The sequence below is a fragment of the Puma concolor genome, chromosome A2 (genome assembly GCF_028749965.1).
Source record: "Puma concolor isolate L17-30 chromosome A2, mPumCon1.1.hap2, whole genome shotgun sequence".
Lineage (NCBI taxonomy): Eukaryota > Metazoa > Chordata > Mammalia > Carnivora > Felidae > Puma > Puma concolor.
The window spans coordinates 150,469,041-150,496,408 of NC_141668.1; the positions used below are offsets into that span (position 1 = coordinate 150,469,041).

The window sequence follows — 27,368 nt, forward strand, 5'->3', positions numbered from 1 at the left end:
GGGTTACTTTCAAAATTCTTTAACTAAACAAACTTTGCACAGTCACACTCTGGCCCGGGTGGCAGATGGTGCGGTGTAGACGCTGTCTGCCCACGCCCACGTCTCCAACAGCGCCAACCCTAGCGTCCGTGCTGCCAGAGGCAAGCTGGGCAGTCCTGGGGATGTGTAGTGGGGGGCCCAAGCTTTAGGACAGTTGCTTCATTCCTCTGGACCTTCTCGTCCAGATTTGGAAAGAGGAGCAGAAGGAAGCCTCACCGTTCCTCCCCCTGGCAGGTGAGGGGAGATGAAGGTAAATACTGTGTGTTCATGATGGAGGACTGAGTATGCCTTTTGATCTGAGCCTTTTATCCTCTTATTTTATCCTCATGGTGGCCCTGCCCCCGGGACATTGGTCCTGCAGCAGGCGAGAGACAGGTATTCAAACCCAGATCTTTCAGACTCCAAAGCCCAAGACTATCACATAATGACAGAAATGCCCTCTGCATTATTAGGAAGAAAGGAGAAGTAGAGTTGAAAACCCCAGGGACAGCTTTGGACCTTCAATTTCTTTTTTTTTTTTTTTTAATTTTTTTTTACTGCTTATTTATTTTTGAGAGACAGAGAGAGACAGAGCATAAGCAGCAGGGGAGGAGCAGAGAGAGAGGGAGACACAGAATTTGAAATAGGCTCCAGGCTCTGAGCTGTCAGCACACAGCCCGATGTGGGGCTCGAACCCACGAACTGTGAGATCATGACCTGAGCCCAAGCCGGACGTTCAACCGACTGACCCACCCAGGCGCCCCGGACCTTCAATTTCTTAATTTTTATGCCCAAACCCTCGGTGTCTCCCACAAGCCACAGCACGCAAGGTACATGTGGCCCTGGTCAATCCACTCCATGGCCCTGGGTGGGATGTGCTGGCTGCTATGACCCTGATAAGGTGAGGGGGCCCAGAGGCCACTTTGATCTCTGTTTGCTTGTCTCGGACTTTGTCTCACAGAGCAGATTCTGGGAAAAGGCTTATCATCCCCAGGCCAGAATGACCTTCTGGACTGTTTTCTGGCCTTTGTGGGAGATGAGGTGGATCAACATGAAACTGCATTGGAGGCTGTGTTGACTTCCTGCACCTGTATCAAACGAGCCCCACGGTGGGTTGGGCACGGTGCCAGGCACCAGCACGCCACAGTGATGAACTCAAGTGCCTCGAGGTGTTCAGTGAGCTGATATGTTGGGAAAAGGAGCCTGATGACTCAAAGGAAGCCCAGCGAGTGTCAGAACCTAAGAGGAGCACGAAGGGGCTGGAGTGATCTGGAAGTGGTGCAGCTCACTCCCATAGGCTTCGGGGAAGGCTCCTAGAGGAGGTGCCTGGGAAGCAGGACAGCCCTTGGGCAGGGGAAGGAGAAAGGAGAGGGAGGGAAAGTAGATGGGTAGGTGTGACGCGTGCTTGGGAGAGGTGCAGTTGTCTACCCGATGGAAGCAGGACCTGATGAAGAGGGCAGGGAAGGAGGCTGAGAAGTGGTTTGGGACCAGCCTGGCCTGGAAGTGGCCAGTCTTTTTGGAAAACCCCACAGATATTCTACACAGGGGTGTGGTGAGATCAAGACTGGACTGTTGGGAGATGACCAGCACCAAGCTTCTTCCCTAGAAGGTTTGAGAAATACATTTATGTGGCCGGAAGGGAAGGAGAACAGCGACTAGCACCTGGCCCGCTTCTCAGCATTTGTGTCCTATCTCATGTACCGAGGATGATGGATGCTGTGATTCTCCCCATGTTACAGAAGAAGAGGATAGGTTGACTCACCCTGTGGGTGTGGAAGGTGGGAGATGGGTGGACGGAAAGCAGGTGAGGTTGCTGAGGATTGAGCCTGGGGGCTTGAGAGGGGGTTTGTGCTGCTGGTGCAAAGGGATGACACATAGGACACAGGACACCTCAGACCTGCTCTGAGCTCCACCCACACAGCCAACTGCCTGCCTGATTTGCTCAGAGCCCCTCCACCTGATATATCCCAACTGAACTCATGACTTTCTTTCCCCCTCCTGTATTCCACCACCAAGCCTGGTCTTCCTCTCTTGTTGTCCACCCCAGTGAAGGCCACTGCCATCCATCCAGGCATCCAAGCTAGAGAGCTGGGTGGTATTCTGGCTGGCTTCCTTCCCTAGACTCCCCACCCCTCATCCCTCACCTCAGACTCTCTATCTTTCTAATCCATTTACTTCTCTCTAAGTCCCCAGTCACCACCGAGTCCAAGCCACCCTCATCTCTCACCTACATGGCTGCTCCCCCCCCCCCCCATTTCCACTCTACTCCTACAGTCTACTCTCTGGCAGCAAGTAGAGTCATCATTTAAAAATGTGGATCTGCTTGAGACCTGTCCTCATCGTATACACTTCTGTGTCCTGAGTGGTCTGGCCCCTGCTGACCCCTCCATCTCACCCAGCCATGGGCCCCCAGGGTCTTTTAGCTTCAATCATAGAGACTTTTTCCCAGACTGTGTAGGCGGGTGCTTTTTCACTTGTTCATTCATCAGCCCCCATTTCATCCACTCATATCTACTGTGTGCCGTCCCCACGTCAACTGCTGGGTTTGGAGTCTCGAAGCAGGCAGGGCTGGCCCAATGCTCAGAGAGTTCCCACTGCAGCAAGGAGGTGAAGTCACAAAATAAGTCCACTGGACCTTAGCATATGGCGCTCCCTTTGCCTGAAAATTGTTTTCCTTCAAACTTCAGTTCAAGCAATGATTGCTTGGGACAACCTCCCCTGGATGGGCAGCCTGGGCCTGGTGACCTTTCAGTATGGCACTGACCTCAGTTGGCAAGTATCTCTCTCTTCAACCCTAAGTCCCACAGGGGCAGGGCTTTGTCTGTCTTGTTCCCTTCGTGCCTCCAGGGCAGGGCACTAGTCTTGCACCATGAAGGCTCATACTAAATGTCTGTAGAGTGAATGATAGATTTGATGAAGAGCAAGTTGGAGAAGGTAAAAGGCAGAGAGAAGAGTAGAGAACCCTGGGGGAGCCTCAAACCTGAGGGGATCATGAGAAGTCAAAAGAGAACAAGAGTAGACAGGAGAACCAGGAAAGTTCTAGAAACCAAGAAAGGAGAGGATTCACCAGAGGGGCAAAGGGGAAGATGGATGGAAGAAGACTAAGAAAGGCATCTAGGGAATCTGAGTCATTTTCCAGGAAGCTTTCTCAAGGGCAGGTGTGACCAAGTAACTACAGGCGTTTTAGGAGCGAGCAAGCCATCAGCCTGTTGTTTTGAGTATAGACCAATGAAAGAGAAAGTTGCAAGCTACAAAATAAAATATGTGTGTTTATTTGGGGTTTTACGGATTGCAATCCAGGAGACAGAGATTCGATTAAAATTGAAAGCATGCTCTGGAGAGACAAAGGAATTAAGAGTTTTTAAAGAAGGAAGAGAGGATTTACATACATAGTTGTTTTTAACAAAATGTAACTTGTGCGCGTATAGCTATAGTTACAGTAACATATATGTGATTGCTTGCTAGGGCTAGTGTTAGGCAGAAAGTCCATTTATGTCCATTTTCACATGTAGCAGCTGCCTTGGCTTTTAGCTGAATTCAGCAAAAATTCCAAGAATTTGAGACAGAAGACATGTATAGGCTCCACATCCTCAACATCCTCCTGGTTCCATTTTTTTTATTCCTGGTTCCTTTTTTATTTCCTCCTGGTTCCTTTATTTATTTATTTATTTATTTATTTATTTATTTATTTAAAAAATGTTTAAGTTATTTTTAAAAATTTATTTAAGTAATATCTACACCCAGTGTGGGGCACCAACCTATGACCCCAAGATCAACAGCTGCATGCTCTTCCAACTGAGCCAGCCAGGTGCCCCAATTTTAAATAATCCTCTTAGCAATGCTGACTCCATTTTATTCTCTCCATTAGCATGAGTTTCTTAACTTCCCAGAGATTCAATTTCCTTAACTGTAAAATGAAGATGATAAAAGTATCAGCCTCATAGTGTTGATATAAGGATTAAAGGAGCTAATGTACTTGGCTCTAATGGGGAAGTGGGGATTAACTGGGGAAAATAATAAATTAACTTTCTGGGGGTAATAGTATTATTAAAAAAGAGACAACAAGCCCCAGATGGAGTCATTTGCCCCCTCCACTGCCCCCAAGAGCAAACCAAGAATTAATTACAGTTTCAACCAAACCCAAGAATGTGACCTTCTATCAGTCAATCTGAAATTTCCTGATCAGCACTAAGTGAGATAATCTGTATAATTAAAAACCCCACCACTCCCTTCCTCACAAAAAATTATGTCCTGACCTGAAACAATCCTTTCTTTCAGATAACTTCCTTGCCCTGCCTTAGTTCGAGTAAAAACCTTCCCTTTTGAACAACTCCTTAGAGCATCTCTCTACTTGCCATATAGGATGCTGCCTGATTCACGAATTGCTTAATAGAGTCAATTCGATCTTCAAATTTGCTGGGTTGAATTTCTGTTAACATTACCCATTCTCAACAGGGGCGATATTGCCTCCAACTGGGCAAAAACTGGTTCTTGGATGTAGGCAAACCTTACACTTCAAAGGGGTGGAGTATAGGTCCTTGAGAAAGGTGCTCTTGGTTGCAGGAGATACCCATGTATCTATCTAACAGGGACATAGGAAAGATTCACAATTGTAAACTCTTTTAGGTAAATGCTCTAGGAAAGGGAAGGGAGGTGTCCGCTGTGTCAAACGACAAATTCTTTTGGCAGCTTTGAACTTTCACACACGGGCCTTTTAAGGAGGGTCCTCCTACAGACACTACCTCAAGCTGTTAAAAACCATGCCAGAATTTGGCCAAATCACAGTGCAGTGGCTTGGATGGTTATGAGAGTTCTTTGCATTTCTTAATGCACAAGCTTAAGTGTTTAGGGGGAAATGTACTGGTCTCCTCAATTTCTTTTGAAATGCACAAAAATAAGATGTATTGCTAGATGCATACCTGAACCATTGTGTGATAAAGCAAACGTAACAAGTGTTAGTTGTAGAATCTAGTCTGTCATCCTCGATTAGAATGGGAATCTCAGGAGGACAGGGACTTTGTCGGCCTGGCACACGGTAGGCGGTCGATAAATTATTCGTAGAAAGAAGGACCAATACTTTCAAAGCACTTAGATCACGTAGGTGGAAACTTCCCCGCTTTTATTGTTGCTCGCACCCGGAAGTTCCCGGCGGTGGAACCGAAGCACAAGGTCCGCGCGCAAGGACCAGAGGAGTCGCTCTGGCCGTCCTGAGCCTGGGCTCTATGGCGGTCCTCCCGGATAGCGGAACCGCTCTGGCTGCCTGGCGCTTCGGCTCTGTGGTGGATGTTTCCGGGCCGCCGGAGCGTGCGCGGTGCTGCGTTGGCTGGGATCGCTATGGCAGCGGCGTCGCTGTGGGCCCGGCTTCCGTACTCGCATCGGGGCCCGGCCGTCTCCGCAGCCTCCAGTACCGCGGCTTCTCGGGCATGAGCGGGGTCTCCCGCCGCGGCCCGCTACCCTGGCCGCCGCTGCCGCCGCATCCCAGCTTTGGGCCGGCGCCGGGAACATGCCCCTGGCCGCCTACTGCTACCTGCGGGTCGTGGGCAGGGGCAGCTACGGGGAGGTGACGCTCGTGAGGCACCGGCGGGACGGCAGGCAGGTCGGCGGGGTTGGGGCCCGGCAGGGGTGGAGGGCAGGCAGCGGTATGCCGAGGCCGCTGTTCAAAGGCTAGGCGCGGAGAGGTCTAAAGGAGACTCACTTCTGATGTCCCTTCTTCAGCGAAACCTCCCCATACCACCAAGAGTAGGCCAGGCCGTACTGTCATATGCGCCCCAAACTGCTTGTAGTTCTTTATAGTGTTAATTGTTGTGCTTGATCTACACACCCTCTCCACTCTGACAATTCCGTGAGATCATTCATTCCTAGAATCTCATACAGCGCCTGGCAAGGATTACTCTTTGGACGAAGGGCCCCATACATCTGACCTGGAGACTACTGGACTCGCTTAAAACTCAGTTCATCACCTTCCCGCCAAACCTTTCACGGTCCCCATTTTAGTGAGTAGTACCACTTGCCATCCAGTTGCCCAAGCTGGCCATACCCGGAAGTCATTCTTGACACACACCACCGCCACCATTCACCTGCCCACTAAGCCAGCAGGCCTGTTCTCTATCCAGTGGTACCCCCCACCTCCCCCATTCCAGGACATCATTATCTTTAGCTGAGTTGTGGCCATGGCCTCCACTGGTCCTCCCTGCCACATGGCTTACTCTTGAACCCATCATTTTCATTGCCATCTCCGTGATCCTTCTAAAACTTAACACTAATGTTGCCACTCCTTTCTTTAAAGCACTTTATCCCCTGACCCTCAGGATAATGAGCCAGTTCTTTAAAGTGGTTTATAAGTAGGGTGACCATATAATGTATCATACAAACTGGGACAGTTCTGAAACTAAAGGGAGGTGCTATTAATAATGACACCAGGATAGGGACAGTGCCCCAGGCAAGCTGAAAGGAGATGTCCCTTCAAGTATAAGGCCCTCTAGACTATTCTGCCTGGTGTCAGGTGCTGGTAGCTCTGCCTGGAACACAAGTTCAGGCATAAGAGATTTGTTCAGAAATCGGGGAGGTGGGGGAGGTCATTGGATTTTTTTTTGAGTGGAGAATGGGGTATTGGTTGTAATAACAGCCCCTCACATGTGAGCAGCAGTTTATGTTTTACAAAGCACATTTATATATGTGTTTGTTGAATAATGAATTGGTCAAGGGCAATGTATTAGGTGTCAGAGGATCCTGATTTTTTTTTTGATGGGAATAATTTTTAATGTTGAGAATCAGTGATTTTTAACCTTATTAGGCCATGGATCCCTTTGATTATCTAATGCAATCTGTGGACCCATTCTGTCTGCAGCTGTATTTTCAAGCCATATATTATATACTTTTGTAGGGGAAACTTAGAGGTTAAGGAATCTCTATCACGGATTTTACGATTGATCCAGTTGTATGTTCACATGGATTCCTCTTTTATCCATTAATGAAATTATAAAATGCAGATGGGAAGTGTAAATTTTTTGTGACCCTCCAGTCTGCTATAAGTCCAACCTGTTGAAAGTATTAGTAAGTGATAGCAAATCTTTTTCCCAATTTTGTGCTTTGTGAATAATAAAATGAATAGGTTATCTGATAGGCTCCGGGAGGTTCGTTTTGAGGACATTCAGGAGAACCCTTAAATACTCTTAAACCTATAAAACTGTATGCTTATATGCACACTGTAAAATCATATGTTTTCTCTGTAGTATGTCATCAAAAAGCTGAACCTCCGAAACGCCTCTAGCCGAGAGCGGCGCGCTGCTGAGCAGGAAGCTCAGCTCCTGTCTCAGTTGAAGCACCCTAACATCGTCACCTACAAGGAGTCATGGGAGGGAGGGGACGGTCTGCTGTACATCGTCATGGGCTTCTGCGAAGGAGGTGATCTGTACCGAAAGCTCAAAGAACAGAAGGGGCGGCTTCTGCCTGAGAGTCAGGTGGTGGAGTGGTTTGTTCAGATCGCCATGGCTCTGCAGGTACTGTCCAGACTCCCAGCATTCCATTTGCTCCAAGGTGACAGGCGGAGGGCAGGTGGATTTTAGGAAAATGCTTCATGAAAAAAAAAAAAATGTATTTAAAAAAAAAATCCATTTATGAGGTGGACCCAGTCCCTCTCGCCATAGCATTCGAGTGTTTCTGAATAAATGATGTCTATGTTGAGGTAGACATGGATTTCGGTTTGCGGGGGATGCCAGTTCTCTATTCACTTAATATTTATAGCAAAATCAATTTTAAGGGCCCCGAGTCGACAAAGAGCAAAGAATGACCGTTTCTGTTACCAGCTGGTCAGCTATGTCATACCGCAAGGTGGTTGGGTTAATTTATATGCCGAAACTGTGGGGATTTGGGCTTTAACCCTGCTGTGGCAGAGTGAGTAGAAATGCAAGATATGTTCGTGTTTGAATATACGCATAGTCAAAAGTGAGCTGAGCTCTGGAGCTGAGCAGACTTGTCCAGAAATGATTGACCTTGTTTAAATTCTAAGGTACTCTCTCTAAATAAGAGTTATCTTGTTATATTTGAAAATGTTATTAAGCTGAAGATTTCATGAGTGTGAGGGAATGTGTATCTGACTCTGTACAAGTTGTCTTTCTACCTTCAGTGGGAATTTGTAAGTGTATATTAACTGGAACCATTTAATGCTAAATGGTAACATTGTCAAGGCACCGGGAACAATTTTGAAGATTATTGGGCACACTATGCATGGAACTTAATTCCTTGCTTTGGAAAGTTGTGAATCAGACTTTTTGTTTAGAGATTTTGTAAAACAATAGTGTTTTGTTATGTAGATAACTGAGATTATTTAACTCATGCAATTGTTGCTGGTATGTAAGAAGACAGGAATAAGTAAGTAGGTCAGTATATTAATATTTAATGAAGTTTTATTTCTGTCCTCAGTATTTACATGAAAAACACATCCTTCACCGAGATCTGAAAACTCAAAATGTCTTCCTGACAAGAACAAACATCATCAAAGTGGGTGATTTGGGAATTGCCCGGGTGTTAGAGAACCACTGTGACATGGCCAGCACTCTTATCGGCACACCTTATTACATGAGCCCTGAACTGTTTTCGAACAAACCCTACAACTATAAGGTAGGATTGGGCTGCATATGCCAGTTCACCTTGTCTCTAGGACAGTATTCGTAACTTCAGAACCCATCAGATAGAAGAATTATCTGTGAATTGGCTCAAGGAAAATGTCTGGTTTTGTTTTTGTTTTTTTAAGAGGTAAAATATAAGTAAGGCATTCGACATTTAACTGTTTACTGTTTTTCTTTTCTAGTCTGATGTTTGGGCTCTGGGATGCTGTGTTTATGAAATGGCCACCCTGAAGCATGCTTTCAATGCAAAAGACATGAATTCTTTAGTTTATCGGATTATTGAAGGAAAGGTAAAGAATATTCTGGAACTAATTGTTTTAATATTTGGAGCAAAGTTACTTTAATGCACCTTTGTAAGTAGCTATTAGCAAAAATGAGTAGTCATTGATGTCAGTTGGATAGGTAAGAATGGTAGGTCCCTTCTATGGGGAAGGTTGAACTAGAAACAGACAGGATTAGGGGCGCCTGGGTGGCTCAGTCAGTTGAGTGCCCGACTTCGACTCAGGTCATGATCGTATGGCTCATGGGTTCAAGCCCCACATTGGGCTCTGTGCTGACAGATCAGGGCCTGGAGCCTGCTTTGGCTTCTGTGTTGCCCTCTCTCTCTGCCCCTTCCCCACTCACACTTTGTCTCTCTCTCTCTCTCTCTAAAATATATATATTTAAAAAAAAGAAACAGAGGGGATTAATATTTTTTAATATTAATTTGTGAAGGTGGCTTAATCATTCTGAAGAGTTGGCTTTTTGAAAACCTCTACCTTGTAACCGCAGAATGTGCAGGTGCCCTGAGGGAATATTGGTAGCATCTTATAAGTAGTTTGGGTTAAATGAGTCCCACCTAAAATGAGTCTACTCTGGGCAAGAAGTACCCATTCTATTCCCAGCTTGCTCAGTAGCTGGTGATTGGAGGACACTTTGCAACAATGTAAAATAATAATAAATAAAAATAAAGTGAGTCTACTCATTGAACATGTTGCTCCTTTGATGATTATCGCAATCACAAGTAAGCAGTTAAGAACTGCAGAAAGCAATGTGTGTAACATAGACACCAGAGTGGCCAACTTTCTATGTTAGTTCCGTAAGTCTGGTTGTCCTCTCTAGTGTGAGGCATCTGTACACACCCTTAAGTTTTTTTTTGTTTTTTTTGTTTTTTCCAACGTTTATTTATTTTTGGGACAGAGAGAGACAGAGCATGAACGGGGGAGGGGCAGAGAGAGACGGAGACACAGAATCGGAAACAGGCTCCAGGCTCTGAGCCATCAGCCCAGAGCCTGATGCGGGGCTCGAACTCACGGACCGCGAGATCGTGACCTGGCTGAAGTCGGACGCTTAACCGACTGCGCCACCCGGGCACCCCACACACCCTTAAGTTTTAAAGCTATAACCCACTCACTGATTTTAATATTATGCCAAGACTCAATTTTAAATATTTTAAATATTGAATAATTAATTTTAATTAATAATTAATTTTAAATATTGAATACTTATTGAATAATAATACATTATTAATAATAATAAATAATTTTAAATATTGAAAACACACAAAGTAAAATTTGCCCATAATTCCACTACTTAAAGAATCAAACAAGAGAGGAGGAGTAAATTCCCCTCTCCTTCGATTCTCATCTATCCTCCAGAGATAACCATTACTAACACTTTTGTGTGCAGCCTTTCTAGCATTTTCCTGTCTATATGAAAACATACATGTCTTTATTAGGCGTGCACATATACACACAGGTACTTTTATTTTTATTTATTTATTTTTAATGTTTAGTTTTGAGAGAGAGAGAGAGAGAGAGAGAAAAAATGAATGAGTAGGGGAGGGGCAGAGAGAAAGTGGGGACAGAGAATCCAAAGTGGCTCTGCGCTGACAGCAGAGAGCTGTATGTGGCACTCGAACTCACAAACCGTGAGTTCGTGACTTGAGCTGAAGTCGGATGCTCCTGTGGGTAATTATTTCCAATAATATTGGGAAACCTCTACCTTTTCTTTCAGACTTTGCTTCACAAGATCTTAGTAGTAATTGTGATATCATTTCTCTTTGTAGCTGCCGCCGATGCCGAAAGACTATAGTCCAGAACTAGCAGAACTAATAAGAACAATGCTGAGCAAAAGGCCTGAAGAAAGACCCTCTGTGAGGAGCATCCTGAGGCAGCCTTACATAAAGCGCCAAATCTCTTTGTTTTTGGAGGCCACAAAGGCGTAAGATACTTCCCTTGCAAATAGGTGGCTAGATAGACGGAGTAAAAGAAGGTAGCTTGTATAATTTTCGTATGTTAGAATTTATGGTGATTTTTAAATTTTTATTTATTATTTTCTTAAGTTTATTTATTTATTTTGAGAGAGTGAGAGTGAGAGAGTGCATGTGAACGAGCCGGTGAGGGCAGAGAGAGAGGGGGAGAGAGAATCTGTACTGTCAGCAGAGAGCCCGACAAGGGGCTTGAACTCACGAACCTCGAGATCATGACCTGAGCCGAAATCAAGAGTCAGATGCTTCATGGGCTGAGCCACCCAGGTGCCCCGGTGATTTTTTGTTTTTAAACATGAAGGAAAATTGTGTGATTATGGCATGTGTTGAGGTTTACTTAATTGCTAAAATCAGAAATATAAGGAACCATTTAGAGAATGACTTTAAATTCCTCAGAGGATTCCAAGACCTATCAATTACAATTCTTTCAAAAGAATATATATTTTAGAAACCATATGAAAGTGAGATTGTCTAAGAAGCCTCTTACGTTATGTGCCATGTAAGATAATAGTCATGTTTAAGAATGAGCGCTCAAATTTGAGAGCTTTTGTAAGTTTCCCTTTCACTCATATAAATGTCTCAAGAGAAAAATTTCTTTGGCAGGTGTTACCTTCACTAAACAGCTGTTTCAGGATCTAAGAGTTAGGGCTGGACAAGAGCTTCGTGATCTGTGTCTTGTGACATGTTAGATTTGAGAGCAATACTAGAGAGGCCCCAGGGGATAAAGAAAGACCATCTTTTTATTTACATTGTCTATAATTTGGCATCAAACAGACCTTTGGCCTTCCACAGCACTGGTCTCACCCTCCCATTGAATTCTCCCAAAGGGTTATTAGTTAGCTCAGTTGTAGAAATGTCACACTAAAAGAGTTGGGGATATTAATCCTCTACACTTTTATTCTGCAAGTCCAGGCTGAGCATACTCTGAAACTTGGCAAAGCAGTTGTGATTTAATCACAAACATATGAAACTTGAAAATTATGCCGGTTCTTCTGTACATAAGGTAATTTCTCATAGATTTTTTATTTTGGAATAGTTTTGTATTTACAGACAAGTTGCAGAGAGAGCACAGAGAGTTTATGTATACCCGTCACCCAGTTTCTCCTGTTGTAAACATTGACATACCATAAATGGCATCAGTGCCTTACTGTTGACTGAACTCCAGACTTTATTTGGCTTTCGCTAGTTTTTCTACTAATGTCCTTTTTCTGCCAGCATCCAATCCAGGATATCATACTACATTTAGTCCTCCTGTCTCCTTAGTCACCTTGTGTCTGTGACAGTTTCTCACTTTCTTTGTTTTTCATGACCTTGATTGTTTTTGAAGAGTACTGGTCAGGGGTGCCTGGGTGGCTCAGTCTGGTTAAGCATCCAACTCTGGATTTTGGCTCAGGTCATGACCTCATGTTTCATGAGATTGAGCCCCTGCATCAGGCTGTATGCTGGCAGCACGGAGCTTGCTTAGGATTCTCTCTCTCTCTCTCTCTCTCTCTCCTGCCCCTCCCCTGCTCACAGTCTCTCTCTCTCTCTCTCTCTGTCTCTCAAAATAAATAAATAAACATTAAAAACAAAAGTACCGGTCAGGTGTTTTGCAGAATGCTGCTGCCTGGTTTTTGGAAGACTATTCTTTTTTTTTTTTTTTTTTTCAACGTTTATTTATTTTTGGGACAGAGAGAGACAGAGCATGAACGGGCGAGGGGCAGAGAGAGAGGGAGACACAGAATCGGAAACAGGCTCCAGGCTCTGAGCCATCAGCCCAGAGCCCGACGCGGGGCTCGAACTCACGGACCGCAAGATCGTGACCTGGCTGAAGTCGGACGCTTAACCGACTGCGCCACCCAGGCGCCCCCGAGACTATTCTCTCTAAATGGAGTAGTTCTATGGTTCTTATAATACATACACACATTTCTCCATATATGTAAAAACCTTTAATTTTCACTATACTGATGATAATTTTTTTTTTCTTCCTCATAAAGAAAGACCTCCAAAAATAATATTAAAAGTGGTGACTCTAAATCGAAACCTGTTGCTGCAGTGGTTTCTGGAAAGGCTGAATCAAATCATAAAGTCTTTCCCCTCCAGCCTCACTCTTCTGAGGGCTCCAAGACATATGTAATGGTATGTTTCGTTTTAAAGGGTATGTATTTTAGCAACTATTAAAATAGTAGGTATTCAAAGCAAGTTACATAACATCAAGTTAACCATTTTAAAGTAAGCCATTAATTGCATTTAGTACATTCACAATGTTGTGCAACCCCCATCTCTATCTAGTTCCAAAACATTTCATATCACCCCAGAAGGAAACCCCAGACCATTAAGTAATCATCCTCATTCCCTGTTCCATCCAGTCCCTGGAAACCACCAATGTGTTTTCTGTCTCTATGGATTTGTCTACTCCAAGTATTTCATATAAATGGAACCATATAATAAGTGACTTTTCGCGTCTGGCTTCTTTCACTCAGCATGATGTTTTTGAGGTAGCATGTGTCAGCACTTCATCAGTTTTTATGTCTGAGTGATACTTCGTTATATGTGTGCACCACAGTTTGCTTATCCAGTCATTCACTGGTGGGTATTGAATTGTTTCCACCTTTTGGCTATTGGTATGAACATTTGGGTACAAGTCTTTGAGTCTCTGTTCTCAGTTCTTTTGTGTATATACGTAGGAATGAAATTGCTGGGTCATGTGGTAATTCTGTGTTTACTTTCTGAGGTACCACAATGCCGTTCTCCAAAGTGGTTGCACCATTTTACTTTCCTACCAGCAGTCCACAAGAGTTCTGGTTTCTCCACAACCTCAGCAGCTCCTGTGACTTTCTACTTTTCTCATCCTAGCCATCCTAGTGGGTGAAATGCTGAGTGTAGTCTGGGTTTGCATTTCCCTGATGACCAATGACATAGAGTCCCTTCCCATAAGCTTCTTGACCATTTGTATTTCTTCCCTCAAGAAATGTCTGTTAAGCCCTTTGCCCGTTTTTTAATTGAGTTTTTTGTAGTTTTGTTGTTGAGGTCTAAGAGTTCTTTCTATTTTCTGGACACTAGCTCCTTATCAGAGATATGATTTACGAATATTTCTTCCCATGCTATATAGTTTGGCTTTTTTACTTTTTTTTTTTTTTAAGTTTATTTATTTGTTTTGAAAGAGAGATAGAGTGAACATGAGCAGGGAAGGGGCAGAGAGTGGGGAGAGAGAGAAGGGAGGGGAGGGGAGGGGAGGGGAGGGGAGGGGAGAATTCCAAGCAGGCTCCACACTGGCAATGTAGAGCCAGACATGGAGCTCGAACTCACAAACTGTGAGATCATGACCTGAGCCAAAATCCAGAGTCAGATGCTTAACAGACTGAGCCACCCAGGTGCCCTGGCTTTTTACTTTCTTGATAATGTCTAGTCATACACAAAAGTTTTTAATGTTGATGAAAGCCAATTTATCTTTTTTTTTTTTCTTATGTTGCTTGTACTTTTGGTGTCCTATCTAAGAATCCTGTGCCAAATCCAAGTTCATGATGACATATGGCTATGTTTTTTTCTAGGAGTTTTATAATTTTAGCTCTTGTATCTAGGTTGCTGATTCATTTTTAAATTTTTAAATTTTCTTTTATTGTGAAATATCTATGACATAGAATTTGACATTTTGAACCATTTTTAAGCATACAATTTAGTGGCCTTAACTACACTCACAATGTTGTGCAACCATCACCACTATCTTCCAAAACCCTTTCATTGCTCCAAATAAACTCTGTGCTCATTAAGCAATAGTCTCCCATTCCTCCCGTTCCCAGGCCCTGGTAACCTCTAATCTACTTTCCGTCTCTAGGAGTTTACCTGTTCTAGATAAGTTAATCATAGAATATTTGTCCTTTTGTGTCTTGCTTATTTCATTCAGCATGTTTTCAAGGTTCACCATGTCATAGCATGTGTCAGTACTTCACTCCTTTTAATGAAAGCTTTATAATATTCCATTGTATGTGTATATTATATTTTGTTTATTCATCTGCTAATGGACATTGAGGTTGTTTCCACTTTTAGGCCAGTGTGAATAACACTGCTCTAAACACTGGTGAGCAAATAACCTGTTTGAGTCTTACTTTTCAGTTCTTCGAGATATTTACCTAGGAGTGAGATTCCCAGGTTGTGTGATGATTCTATGTTTAACTTCTGAGGAACCTGCCATTCCTTTTGAGTTAATTTTATGGGGTGTGAGGAGTGCTGTAATAAATGAGAAGCCTATTTTCACTCAGGGTGAAGACAAATATTTGTCCCAGGAGAAACCCATGGTCACTGGCCCCTTGAAGTCACCAGCAAGTCTGAAAGTCCACACCTCCAAGCTGGACGTGAGCAATACTGCAGAATCACTAGCCACGATCAGTAGAGTGAATATTGACATCCTACCTTCAGAAAGGAGGGACTCACTGAAAGATGGCTTAGTTCGGGAGAATGAGCTAGAAGGTAAATGTGGTATTTCTCAAGTGAAGGAGAAGCTGCAGGATGGCACGAAGCCCAGCACTCACCCCAGAAACCTGATTCCCACATGGTCCTCTGGTGATGTCGCTGGGGGAAGGAATGACCGACTGAATCCTCTGCAACCCCTAAACACAGACCAAAAGCCAAAAGACCAGGTGAGTGATACGCATGAAGTGTTGGTTTCAGAGAGGTGACTGGAAAGTGCAGTTATGAAGGTGTGGCTCGTGTTGTTTGTCCTGTTCCAGTTGGTGTTTTGGGAAAGTTAGTTACTCTGTGTACCAGTTTAAACATTCCACAAACTGGGGTGCTTGGGTGGCTCAGTCGGTTAAGCATCTGACTTTGGCTCAGGTCATGATCTTGTGGCTCGTGAGTTTGAGCCCCATTTTGGGCTCTATGCTGACAGCTCAGAGCCTGGAGCCTGCTCTGGATTCTGTGTCTCCCTCTCTCTCTGCCCCTCCCCTGCTCACTCTCTGTCTCTCTCTCCTTCAAAAATAAATAAACATTAAAAAAAATTTCTTTTTAAATAAACATTACACAAATTAAAGGATAGGACCCAGGGCTTCTTAGATCCCTTCTGTGCCCTGGCATAGGGTATTTGGTGGAAGCAGGGTACTTGTATGTTTTGTCCCATTTTTTTGTCACTCTTCCGTAGGCCTCCACATGGATGGGTAGTTCCAACAAGTAGGTAACATCACATTTCTTCTTGCTCTTGAAAAGTTAGTGATTGATCTCATTTCTTAAGAATAAAAAAATATATATATGTATTGGAACCAAAGGGGAAAGAAAAGAAGGAGAAAAGCAAATGAGCAAAAGGATTTTGATACTAAGAGACTGTTCTGAGTAAATTTAAAGGTTAACTTTTACTTGAATTTGGAAAGAAGCCCGAGTTAAATGAAGCATGGCAATAGCTGAGGATTAGAGAGAAAGCCAGAACATTTGGTGAACTTTACGTTTTTATATGTAAAATATTCTAAAAATATATTTAAGTTGTATATTAACTGTTTTTATAATATGCTGAATATATTTGATATCATTTTTATATAGATATATAAAACTATTTTATACATTTATATTCAAATGTTTCTAATAAAATTTTATTTTTGTGGAAAAGCCCACGTGTAATGCTTTTGTCACTTAAAGTCATTAGACAGAAGTCTTAAGCTTTCTTTGTTTGGACACTGGGATTCTTAGTACTTTGTAGATAAAATTATGTGTTCTGCTTGGCTCTCAAATTATATTCAGGTATACTTCTTTCATTTTTTTCTAATTTCACAGTACTAATTCAATGATTTTTAGTCTGTTTATAGAGTTATACAATCATACTGTCTTATTCCCAAACATTTTTTGTAATGTTTATTTTCTTTTTTGAGAGACCGAGAGCATGCATGCAAGCAGGAGCAGGGGAGGAGGGGCAGAGGGAGAGAGAGACTCCCAAGCAGGCCCCACACTCAGCATGGAGCCCAACTAGGGGCTTAATCCCACCACCATGAGATTGTGACCTGAGCTGAAATCAAGAGTCAGAGGCTTAATGGACTGAGCCACCCAGCTGCCCCAGAACATTTTTATAGCCTCAAAAATAAACCCTATACCCACTAATAGTCACTCTCTAGCCCGTGCAACCATTATTTGTATGGATTTGCTTATTCTGAGCATTTCATATACAGGCGTACTTCAGAGATATTGCGGGTTCAATTACAGATCATTGCAATAAAGCGAACATTGCAGTACCGGTGTCACATGAAATTTTTGGTTTCCTGGTGCATGTAAGAGTTATGTTTACATTATAGTCTAACCATCATCTGAGCTTTCAGGAAATCGTAATCTTTTTGCTGGTGGAGGGTCCTACCTCAATGTTGATGAGTGCTGACCAATGCCGTAGGGGCTGAAGGGTTAGGGTGACTGTGGCAATTTCTTTAAATAAGACAGCAGTGAAGTTTTTGATACATTGGTTGACCCTTCCTTTTCCTTGAACACTTAGAAGCCATCGTAGTGTTAGTAATTGGCCTAATTTTCATATTGTTGTGTCTCAGGGAGTTAGAAGTCCCAAGAAGATGGAGAGAGGTGGGGGAATGGCCAGTAGGTGGAGCAATCATAACACACGCATTTATCAGTTAAGTTCTCCATCTTTTATGGGCACAATTTGTGGTGCACCAAAACAACTACAATAGTAACACCACAGATCACAGATCACCATAACAACTATTATACTATTGAACATTTGAAATATTGTGAGAATTACCAAAACGTGACAGAGTCATAAAGCAAGAAAATGCTGTTGGAAAGAATGGTGCCGATAGACTTGGTCATTGCAGAGCTACCACAGACTTTCCGTTTGTAAAAAATACAGTATCTGTGAAGCGCAATTAAGTGGAGTATAATGAAATGAGGTAGGCCTAGAAATAGGATCATAAATTTAGGGACTTTTGTGTCTGGCTTCTTTTACTTAGCATAATGTTTTCAAGATTTCTTCATGTTGTAGCATATACCAGTATTTCATTCCTTTTTAAATTGCCAAATAAATTCACTGTATGTATATACCATGTTTTATTTGTTCATTCATCAGTTGATGAACATTTGGGTTGTTTTCAGTTTTTGGTTACTATGGGTGATTCTGTTATGAATATTCTTACACATAAGTTTTTGTGTGGACGTACGTTTTCAGTTCTCTTGGGTATGTATCTAAGAGTGGAATTGCAGGGTCTTATGTATGCTAATTCTATGTTTAACTTTTTGAGGAACTCTAAAACTGTTTTCCAAAGCAACTGCATCATTTTACTTCCCAACAATATACAAGAGTTGCAGTTTCTCCACATTCTCACCAATACTTGCTATTTTCTGTGTTGTTTTATTTTTTTCCTAGCTTATCTTAGTGAGTGTGAAGTGGTATCTTACAGTGGTTTTGATTTGCATCTCCCTAATGACTGTGTTCAGCATCTTTTTATGTGCTTATTGGCCTTCTGTATACGTACTTTGGAGAAGTACTGTTTCAGATCCTTTGCCCACTTTTTAGTTGGTTTATTTATCTTTTTATTGTTGAATTGTAAGAGTTCTTTATTCTAGATGTCAGTCCCTTACCAGGTACAAGATTTGAAGATATTATTTCCCTTTCTGTGAGTTCTCTTCATTTTCTCAATGGTATCCTTTGAAGCACAAGAGTTTGTAATTTTGATGCAGTCCGGTTTTGTCTATTTTTTCTTTTGTCACTTGTGCTTTTGGTGTTATGGATACCTATCCCTATGTTTTCTTCTAAGAGTGTATAGTTTTAGCTCTTACATTTAAGTCTGTGACCCATTTGAGTTAAATTTTTGTGTATGGTGTGAAGAAGGGGTCCAGCTTCATACTTTCGTATGAATATCAGCTTGTCTTAGCACCATTCATTAAAAGATTATTCTTTCTCCATTGAATTGTCTGGGCATTCTTGTTGAAAATCAATAGACTATAAATGTAATGGATTATTTCTAGACTCTTAGTTCTGTTCTGTTGATCTGTATGTCTGCCCCCTGTCAGTAACACAGTCTTAATTATTGTAGAGAAGTTGAAGTCTTTCAACTTTCTTTTTTAAATGTTTATTTTCGGGAAAGAGAGTGTGCACACACGTGTGCACGTATGCAGGGGAGGGACAGAGACAGAGGGAGACAGAGGATCCAAAGCAGGCTATGTGCTGAGAGCAGATAACCCAATACAGGGCTCAAACTCATGAACCATGAGACCGTGACCTGAGCTGAAGTCAGTCACTTAACTGACTGGGCCACCCAGTCACCCCCAACTTTATTATCTCTTAGTATTATTTTGGCTATTTGGGGTCCTTTGCATTTCCATTTTAAGACCAGCTTGTTAATTTCTGCAAAATGGGCTGAGATTTCAATAGGCATTGAATCTGTAGATCATTTTCCAGAGTATTGCTATCTTAATATTTAAGTCTTACAGTCCATTAACATGAGATGTCTTTCTATTTATTTAGGTCTTTAACAGACTTTTTGCTGTTTAGTGTTCAAGCCTTGCACTTCTTTTATTAAATTCATTTTTAAATATTTTATTCCTTTTGATACTACTATAAATGGAGTTGTCTTAATTTTATCTTCATAGTGTTCTTTGCTTGTGTATAGAAATACAGTTGATTTTTGCATATCGGCCCTATGTCCTACAACCTTGAACTCATCTATTCTCTATTGGTTCTAATAATTTTTTTAATGTTTATTTTGAGAGAGAGTGCAAGCAGGTGAGGGGCAGAGAGAGAGGGAGAGAGAGAATCCTAAGCAGGCTCTGTGCCGCCAGCACAGAGCCCGATACCGGGCTTGATCTCACAAACCGTGAGATTATGACCTGAGCCAAAATCAAGAGTTGGATGCTTAACGGACTGAGCCACCCAGACCCCCTTTAATAATTTTTTTATAATGAACTGTAGGATTTTCTGAATACAATATCATATTATCTGCAAATGGAGATGGTTTTATTTCTTCTTTTCAGATGTGGTTGCCTTTGTTTCTTTTTCTTGCCTAATTGCCCTGGCTAGAACCTCCAGTATGGTATTGAGTAGAAGCAGTGAAGGTGGACATCTTTGTCTTGTTCCTGATCACTATCTTTTTTTTACATATATCACACGGGTTTTTTGTTTCTCTGATAGAACTTCATGTCTAGCATTTCCTCTTTTTTGTTGTTGTTGTTGTTGTTACTGTTTTTATTGATAAAGGTAGAAGTTTTTTAGGACCAATTGGATTTCATTGAGAAATGAATTGCTTAAGTCATTTGTTCTGTCATTCTTGTATCTGTATAAACTTTATTTGAACATCCTGTGCTTATCAGCAGAGAAAAGTTTATTTCACTGTCCAGAATTTTATCACTATTTATTATCAGGGTCTCCTTGTTCAGCCAGCTTATTGTATAATATTGTAAACATGTAATCATTTGCTATATTTTTTGTGTAATGTTACATGGACTCGAAATAATAAATTTACAAATTATTTTCTTACAGGAGTTGTTAGTTTGTGTTTGGCAAAGAACCTAAATGGTAGATGATAATGACTCTTAGAAAGCAACCTCAGGGCGGGACTCCTGGGTGGCAGGACTTGGTTAAGTGTCTGCCTCTTGATTTTGGCTCAGGTCATGATCTCATGGTTTGTGAGTTCAAGCCCCATGTTGGGCTCTGTGCTGACAGCATGGAGCCTGCTTGGGATTCTCTCTCTCTCTCTCTCTCTCTGCCTTCCCCTGCTTACATACTCTCTCTGTCTCTCAAAAAATAAATATATAAACATAAAAAAAATTTTTTAAAAAGCAACCTCACCTTGTATTAACATTGCATTTTTTGTTTTTCTTTCTAAAATGTACCACACAGGGGCTCTTGATAAAAATGTGCTGCTTGAATGAGATTCAATTACCAGTGTCCATCTGTCAGATGTTCTGATAGTTAAAAATTGTTTAAGGGGCGCCTGGGTGGCGCAGTCGGTTGAGCGTCCCGACTTCAGCCAGGTCACGACCTCGCAGTCCGTGAGTTTGAGCCCCGCGTCAGGCTCTGGGCTGATGGCTCGGAGCCTGGAGCCTGTTTCCGATTCTGTGTCTCCCTCTCTCTCTGCCCCTCCCCCGTTCATGCTCTGTCTCTCTCTGTCCCAAAAAAATAAAATAAACATTGAAAAAAAATTTAAAAAAAAAAAAAAAATTGTTTAAGAAGTAAACATAAAGGGCACCTGGGTGGTTCAGTTGGTTGAGCATCTGATTCTTGATTTCGGTTGGGGTCATGATCCCAAGGTTGTGGGATTGAGCCCTGCTTTGGGCTCCACACTCAGCATGGAGCCTGCTGGGGATTTGAGGATTCATTCTCTCTTCTCTCTCTCTCTCTCTCTCTTTCTCTGCTTCTCTTCCCTGCTTGTGCATACTCTCCCTGTCTCTCTCTTAAAAAAAAAAAAAAAAATGGAGAAAAAAGAAATGTAAAAATCTATTTTGTTTTAATAATTTGTATGCATTTGTTTCTAAAACCAGCTATCCAGATAAAATACTAAGTCCTTTGTGATCTTTATAACTTACAAGGTAATTTACCTTATCATCACTACTGCTAGGAATAGCTCCTGTTTTTTGAGCATCTAGTATGTGCTAGACAGAGTCCTAAGTACTTGAATGCACCATCTCCTCCAGCCTGCTTCAGTCAGGCAGTGTGTGTGAGGCATTATACCGCTTTATCGAGGAGGAAACTGAGGTTCAGGAGTATTAAGTTTCTCAGATAGGATTCCATTTGACTCCAAACCCAGTGCTGTTTTCTTGGTGCTTTTTAGGGTGTATCCAAATAACTGATATTTACTTGGGAAGTATGTATATATTAAATTGGATTTCATTTAAAACGTTTCCTAGTTTTCCGAATACAAATCCTATTAAAAGTTATGAAAAGAAGTATTTTTTTAAAACAATCGAACGTCAGTAGTTTGGGTTAATAACAATCTGAGTAATGTAATTAAAATAATTACTTACTTTTATTTGGGAATGGTCACTTGGAAGTTCAAGACTATCTCATTATTCTGTTTTCTTTTTTGTTTGTTTAATTTCATTATTCTTAAGGATCAAGTTGCTGGTGAATGTGTTCTAGAAAAACCAGACAGGACCAACCCAGGTTTACAGCCACACAGCTCCGGGTCTGAGCCTTCCCTCTCTCGACAACGACGACAGAAGAAAAGAGAACACCCTGAACACAGTGGGGAAAGGACACAGGTCAGCAGAGATCTCTTTGAAGTAAGTCACTGTGCTGTTGCTTGGGAAATAGACTTTATTTAGAATGACTAACAGTTGCCAAAAAGACACATAAGAAATGCAGGGAACATATGGAGAGGGGTAGCAATGGCAAGATGCTAAATATTAGTTTTCAAATGTCAGTGAGTTGGAAACAGAGTAAAGATCTTATCTTTTCCATCAAAAATGGACAAATCCTCTTGAGAGTTAAAGGAACAGGCTAACAAGAGTATTTCTCTGATCCCTCCTGTGTTATACTGATGAATAGTTTCTCCCTTATCTTCTGCATAGAATCATGTCTACACCTCATTTTTTTCACAAGCACCCTGTCTATAAGCTTCTCAGATGGTAATTCACTTTTGGCAGAGTTTCTTTCCAATAAAATGCAATGTTTTGAAGTTCTTGAGAGCAAATCACTGCCAAATACATAGGAGACTTACTGGTAGGGGAACTTTGGAAATGGTTGTATATGAAACTGATAATTCCCACCTCCCCTTTTTAATTATTTAAGTTCCAAGAGGCTCCTCCTCGACTTTTGCCTTCTCTTCCCACTATTGGAAAAACGGATATCACATTATCACAAAAAGATGCTGAAAATCAAAGTAAAGTGGTCATTGGGTCTACTGTGAGCTGTTCGAGCAGCAGGGAGGTGCCATCATCCAAGGTTTGTTGGAGTGTATATTGGATTTGTTTCAACCTTCTTATAAAACTTTTTGGTTGTAAAAATCCTATATATATTGTGAAGTTTTCTGTTAAAACATCTTAGCCCTGCCTTTTGCCAAACAATGGAGGGGACAAATTTGTGATTCTCAGCAGAAGCTTTCATTGAAATGGACAGATTCTATAGTTCCAGGGATGGTTGCTTCCACTTAATTAAGGAGACCAAAGTAGATTCTGAATGTAGGAAATGCAAAATTTTCCATTTACCTTTCCAAAAATGAGTACTTCCCAGAAATGAGTGTTCTGATCATTCTAGCTAGTAGTTGTAACCAGGATATGACTGGTTTCAAACACGTTCCTTTAAAGGCCTGTGGAAGGCCTGTCATATAGTGCTGGATGATAATGTCACGCATTCCAGGTGTTCTAAAAATAGTGAGAAGGAATGAAAGTAACGGACTTTCTTTAAAAGGATCGACCATTATCAGCAAGAGAGAGGAGGCGACTAAAGCAGTCACAGGAAGAGGTGTTCCCCTCAGGTAAAGTTTTCTCTTTCCTTCATCTATTGGAGGTTGTTGTTATGGCTTATGGATGTAGCATTGGTTCTGATTGTGAGATGTGAAGTATTTTCAGCATCAGTGATCCATCTGGGAAACAGATTTGGGAGAATTTTTAAAATTTCTTGGTAAATCTTTAAAGAAATCAGCATATGCGGCTGTTGGGTCTGGAACTTGTATTATCAGAGGAAAAGGATATTAAAAAGAGAGCAAGAGGGGTTTGAGTGGCATTAACTCCTGGGAGATTTGAGACAGGAAATGGAGTGAGTGTTCAGTTTGTTTCTGTGTTCAGATTCTGCTGGTCAAAGAGTGGTGTCTTCTCAGGAACAGAGAGAGGAAGCTGGGAGAATGGTGCTTCCCTGGGCTGAGGGCTGTGATCATTCTTATCGCTATCATCTAAAAACAGTACTAGCAGTTTCCATTTATTGAATGCTGACTATGTCTCAAGCATTATGGTAAGCGTTTTAAGAGCATTGTCTCATCTCATGTTTACAGTAGCTGTCAAAGGCAAGCAGCATTATCTCCATTTTGCAGCTGAGGAAACTGAGGCTTGGAGGGCTTAAATAGCTTGCCCGGGGTCACAGCACCAGTAGACCTAGAGCTGAGGTTTGAGCTGAGATGTCAGGTACCAGAGTGATGATGAATATGCTGTCTGAGGTACTTCTGGGCTGGCACTTGCTGGGGTATCTTTCATATCCTGTGTAAAGCCCACTTCTTTTGGGGCCAGCCCACTACAAACAACTGCTGGGGTGGTCACTTTTTCAGGCCCTTCAGTGAGGAGAGCTTCTCTGAGTGCATCAGGACCAGGGAAACCACCAGAGGAAGGCCAGCCCACCCCTGGCCGATGGTTGTCTTCTGACTGCTGTGCGGCTCAGGTATATTACATAGTCCTATGGAAAGGGGGGACGTGTCTATATCATCTGGCAAGCCTAATACAGTAAGCCTCATAACTGCCAGCTCCATTTATTTCTGGGACAGAACTGGCTTAAGTTCTGCCTTTTCACTTTTTTTTTTTTTTTTTTTTTTTTTTGAGAGAGAGAGAGAAAGTGCTCACAAGGGAGAGGCAGAGGAAGAGAGAATTTTAAGCATGGACATGGAGCCCAACACAGGGCTTGATCTCCCAACTGTGAGATCGTGACCTGAGCTGAAATCAAGAGTCTAATGCTTAACTGACTGAGCCACCCAAGCACCCCACCTTTTCACTCTTGATAAGGAAAAGAACTGGTGAATAATAATTAAGAAGGTTATTTTTGCACCATTAAGGGAATGAGTTTTACAGGTGCTCTTATAAGCAGTTGGTAGGTTAGTTGCTATCTTTCTTTTTTTTTTTAATTTTTTTTTTTCAACGTTTATTTATTTTTGGGACAGAGAGAGACAGAGCATGAACGGGGGAGGAGCAGAGAGAGGGAGACACAGAATTGGAAACAGGCTCCAGGCTCTGAGCCATCAGCCCAGAGCCTGATGCGGGGCTCGAACTCACGGACCGCGAGATCGTGACCTGGCTGAAGTCGGACGCTTAACCGACTGCGCCACCCAGGCGCCCCTATCTTTCTTTAGGTAGTATTTAAAACAAGACTTTAAACGGCTTCCATTAGGCAACCTTTTGCTTATTCTGCTGTGTAACCAATATACCCACCTACCTGGCCAAATTTTAGTCTCACTTGCTTATTATCTTTGCTCAGTTTCCTGTTTGTGTCACAGAGTTCATTACCTTCTCGCCTAGGGAATGATGTAGGGGCAGCACCTAGTGGCTAAATGGGTAATTGCAGGTTTCCAACCCATTTTCACTTTTTTGTGTATTGATACCTCAGGAAAAATGATCCATTTTTCTGTACTGCACTTTCTGACATTATTTCTAGGAGCATATAATTATTTTTAAAAACAGAAACTTCTTGTCCTTGAAAGTAAGGAAGATTTGTTTCTTTAACAATATTCTATGAATAAATTGTTTCACTAATTAAGATAGTCTTCTCCATTGTCTAAAGTTTTAAGGTTTGTGTGTAATTAAGTCAAGTACTCCTTTAAAGTATTTTAACAAAGAGTCTCCGATATAAACCGAGGTTGCTTTTATTTATGTGGCATTTTTTCTAGTTTAAAGTTCTTTAGAGCACCAGCCCTCTGCGTGGGAGTTGGAGTACCAGAACTGTTTGTCCACTCGCCTCTGGAAAGAAAATTTATTCATAGCTGAGACTTTCCAGGGCCTTGTAAAATTTCCCCTTAAGGTTCTTCACGGTTCACTTGTGTACTTTATAGGTGAACTGGGACATCATTTGGGGAAAGTAACTTCAATTTTTATATCATTAGATTGTCCGGTTAAATTGGATGTAGGTGTGTGTTGTATGTAGACATTGCATCTGAGAGTGTTGAATGCATTACATTCTGGTTGTGTTGTCATGTGGAATTGTGTTTTTCCAAACATTAATAGGAAAGGAAAGTCATCCACTGTCTCTCTGAGGATGAATTAAGTTCTTCTACAAGTTCAACTGATAAATCAGATGGGGATTCCAAAGAACGGTATGTTCTTATTTTTCTGTCTTCTTTCATAAGCACTTTCTGTTTGAATTAATCCTAAATATACGTTTGTCATAGTGTTCAGACCTGCAGTGCTGTCATCGATAACATTATAAATGGGTTTTGGTACATGTTAGAGCTAAAAATAATCTCTTCTAATGAACACATCTGATTTCATTCAGAATTCTTTTAGAATGTCTTTCAAGATCTATGGGTTTATAATTTTCATCAGATCTATAAAAATTTTGGCTGTTACTTCTTCAAAATTTTTTTGGATCCCTTTTTGCCTTCTTGAGGATTTTAATTACCTATATATTAGATTGTTTAAAGTTGTCCCACAGCTCACTGATGGTGTTCATGTGTTTTAGACTTTTTTCTGTTTCATTTTTCATAGATTCTACTGCCATATCTTTGAGTTCACTAGTGTTTTCTTCTACAGCGTCTAGTTTGCTAATCTTATCTCATGTATTTAACATAGTGTACTTTTAATTTCTAGGAGTTCTATTTGGGTCTTTTTATATCTTCCATGCCTCTCCTTAAGATGTTAATGCTTTCCTCTACCTTGGACATACGGAATATATTTATAATAACCACTTAAGTGTCCTTATCAACTAATTCTATCACTTGTGTCACTTTTGGGTCTGTTTCTATTAACTGATTTTTTTCTCTTAATAAAGGTGTGCTATTTTCCTGCTTCTTTGCATGTTTGATACTTTTGGCTGGATGTCAGACATTGTCAATTTTATCTCATTGGGAGCTGGTATTTTTGTATTGCTTGATATTCTTGAACTTTGTACATGGCTGTAATTAAGTTACTTGCAAATAGTTGGGCAGAATTTATACATAGAACCTGGAGCTTCTTTCTGGCTCTTTCCTTTCTAAAATTTCACTCTCTAGTGGCTATGATTGAACTTTGTCCTTTGTCTCTGCAGGCCAGAAAGACTGTGGGTTTTCTTTTGTACTTTAGCTGCCTATGGCCCTTAGGCTAAAAGGTGTTGACGCCCCTACAGAACCTGCATACAGGTTTTGTATATGCTCCATTGTCTTCACATACTTGAGTTTTAATTTTGTTGGGTTTATACTTATTATTTACAGAAGGGTCTGTCTGTAAGAGCTTACTTGCCTATTTAGAAGAACTTCCTGAAGGTTGTTTTGCATCTAATTTTTTGATGAAAAATTCTCATAAAGCCAATGAAATCACAAGGGGACTTATTTTCTCCCCCCACCTCCCCCCAGGAAAGGTCATACAAATGAAATGAGTGACTTGGTCCAACTGATGACTCAGACCCTAAAATTAGACCCTAAGGAGAGCTGTGAAGATCTCCTCGTTCCAGATCCAGTGTCAGAATTTAAACTTCATCGGAAGTATCGAGATACGCTGATACTTCATGGGAAAGTTGCAGAAGAAGCTGAGGAACTCCATTTTAAAGAGCTACCCTCTGGTGATCAGTTTATTCTTTTACAGCAAACTGGAAAGCATGTTTATTGGAGAAATGTGTCACACCAAGAAGCTAATGCTCCCAAAATGTTTTTGCTTTTTTTAATTATTTTCTTTCAATAACTCCATAAAAGGCATAT

The 27,368-nt window shown here is 41.6% G+C and overlaps 1 protein-coding gene across 6 annotated transcripts in view; it reads left to right on the forward strand.

Moving 5' to 3' along the window:
- The first annotated feature begins 5,308 nt into the window (after positions 1-5,308).
- Positions 5,309-27,368, forward strand: part of NEK4 (NIMA related kinase 4) — a 51,803-nt gene continuing 29,743 nt past the window's right edge. For 3 of the 6 annotated variants that reach the window (XM_086698004.1, XM_086698002.1, XM_086698003.1), the window contains exons 1-13: positions 5,310-5,614; positions 7,251-7,517; positions 8,440-8,637; positions 8,828-8,935; positions 10,693-10,847; positions 12,870-13,011; positions 15,132-15,509; positions 21,898-22,068; positions 22,577-22,729; positions 23,195-23,261; positions 24,045-24,154; positions 25,705-25,793; positions 27,027-27,232. In XM_086698004.1, coding sequence (XP_086554130.1) covers positions 5,522-5,614; positions 7,251-7,517; positions 8,440-8,637; positions 8,828-8,935; positions 10,693-10,847; positions 12,870-13,011; positions 15,132-15,509; positions 21,898-22,068; positions 22,577-22,729; positions 23,195-23,261; positions 24,045-24,154; positions 25,705-25,793; positions 27,027-27,232 — 2,137 coding nt within the window. In that variant the 5' untranslated portion in view covers positions 5,310-5,521. Of the gene's footprint in view, positions 5,615-7,250; positions 7,518-8,439; positions 8,638-8,827; positions 8,936-10,692; positions 10,848-12,869; positions 13,012-15,131; positions 15,510-21,897; positions 22,069-22,576; positions 22,730-23,194; positions 23,262-24,044; positions 24,155-25,704; positions 25,794-27,026; positions 27,233-27,368 lie in introns of all 6 variants that reach the window. The other 3 variants (XM_086698001.1, XM_025916142.2, XM_086698005.1) reach the window with 3 other exon arrangements.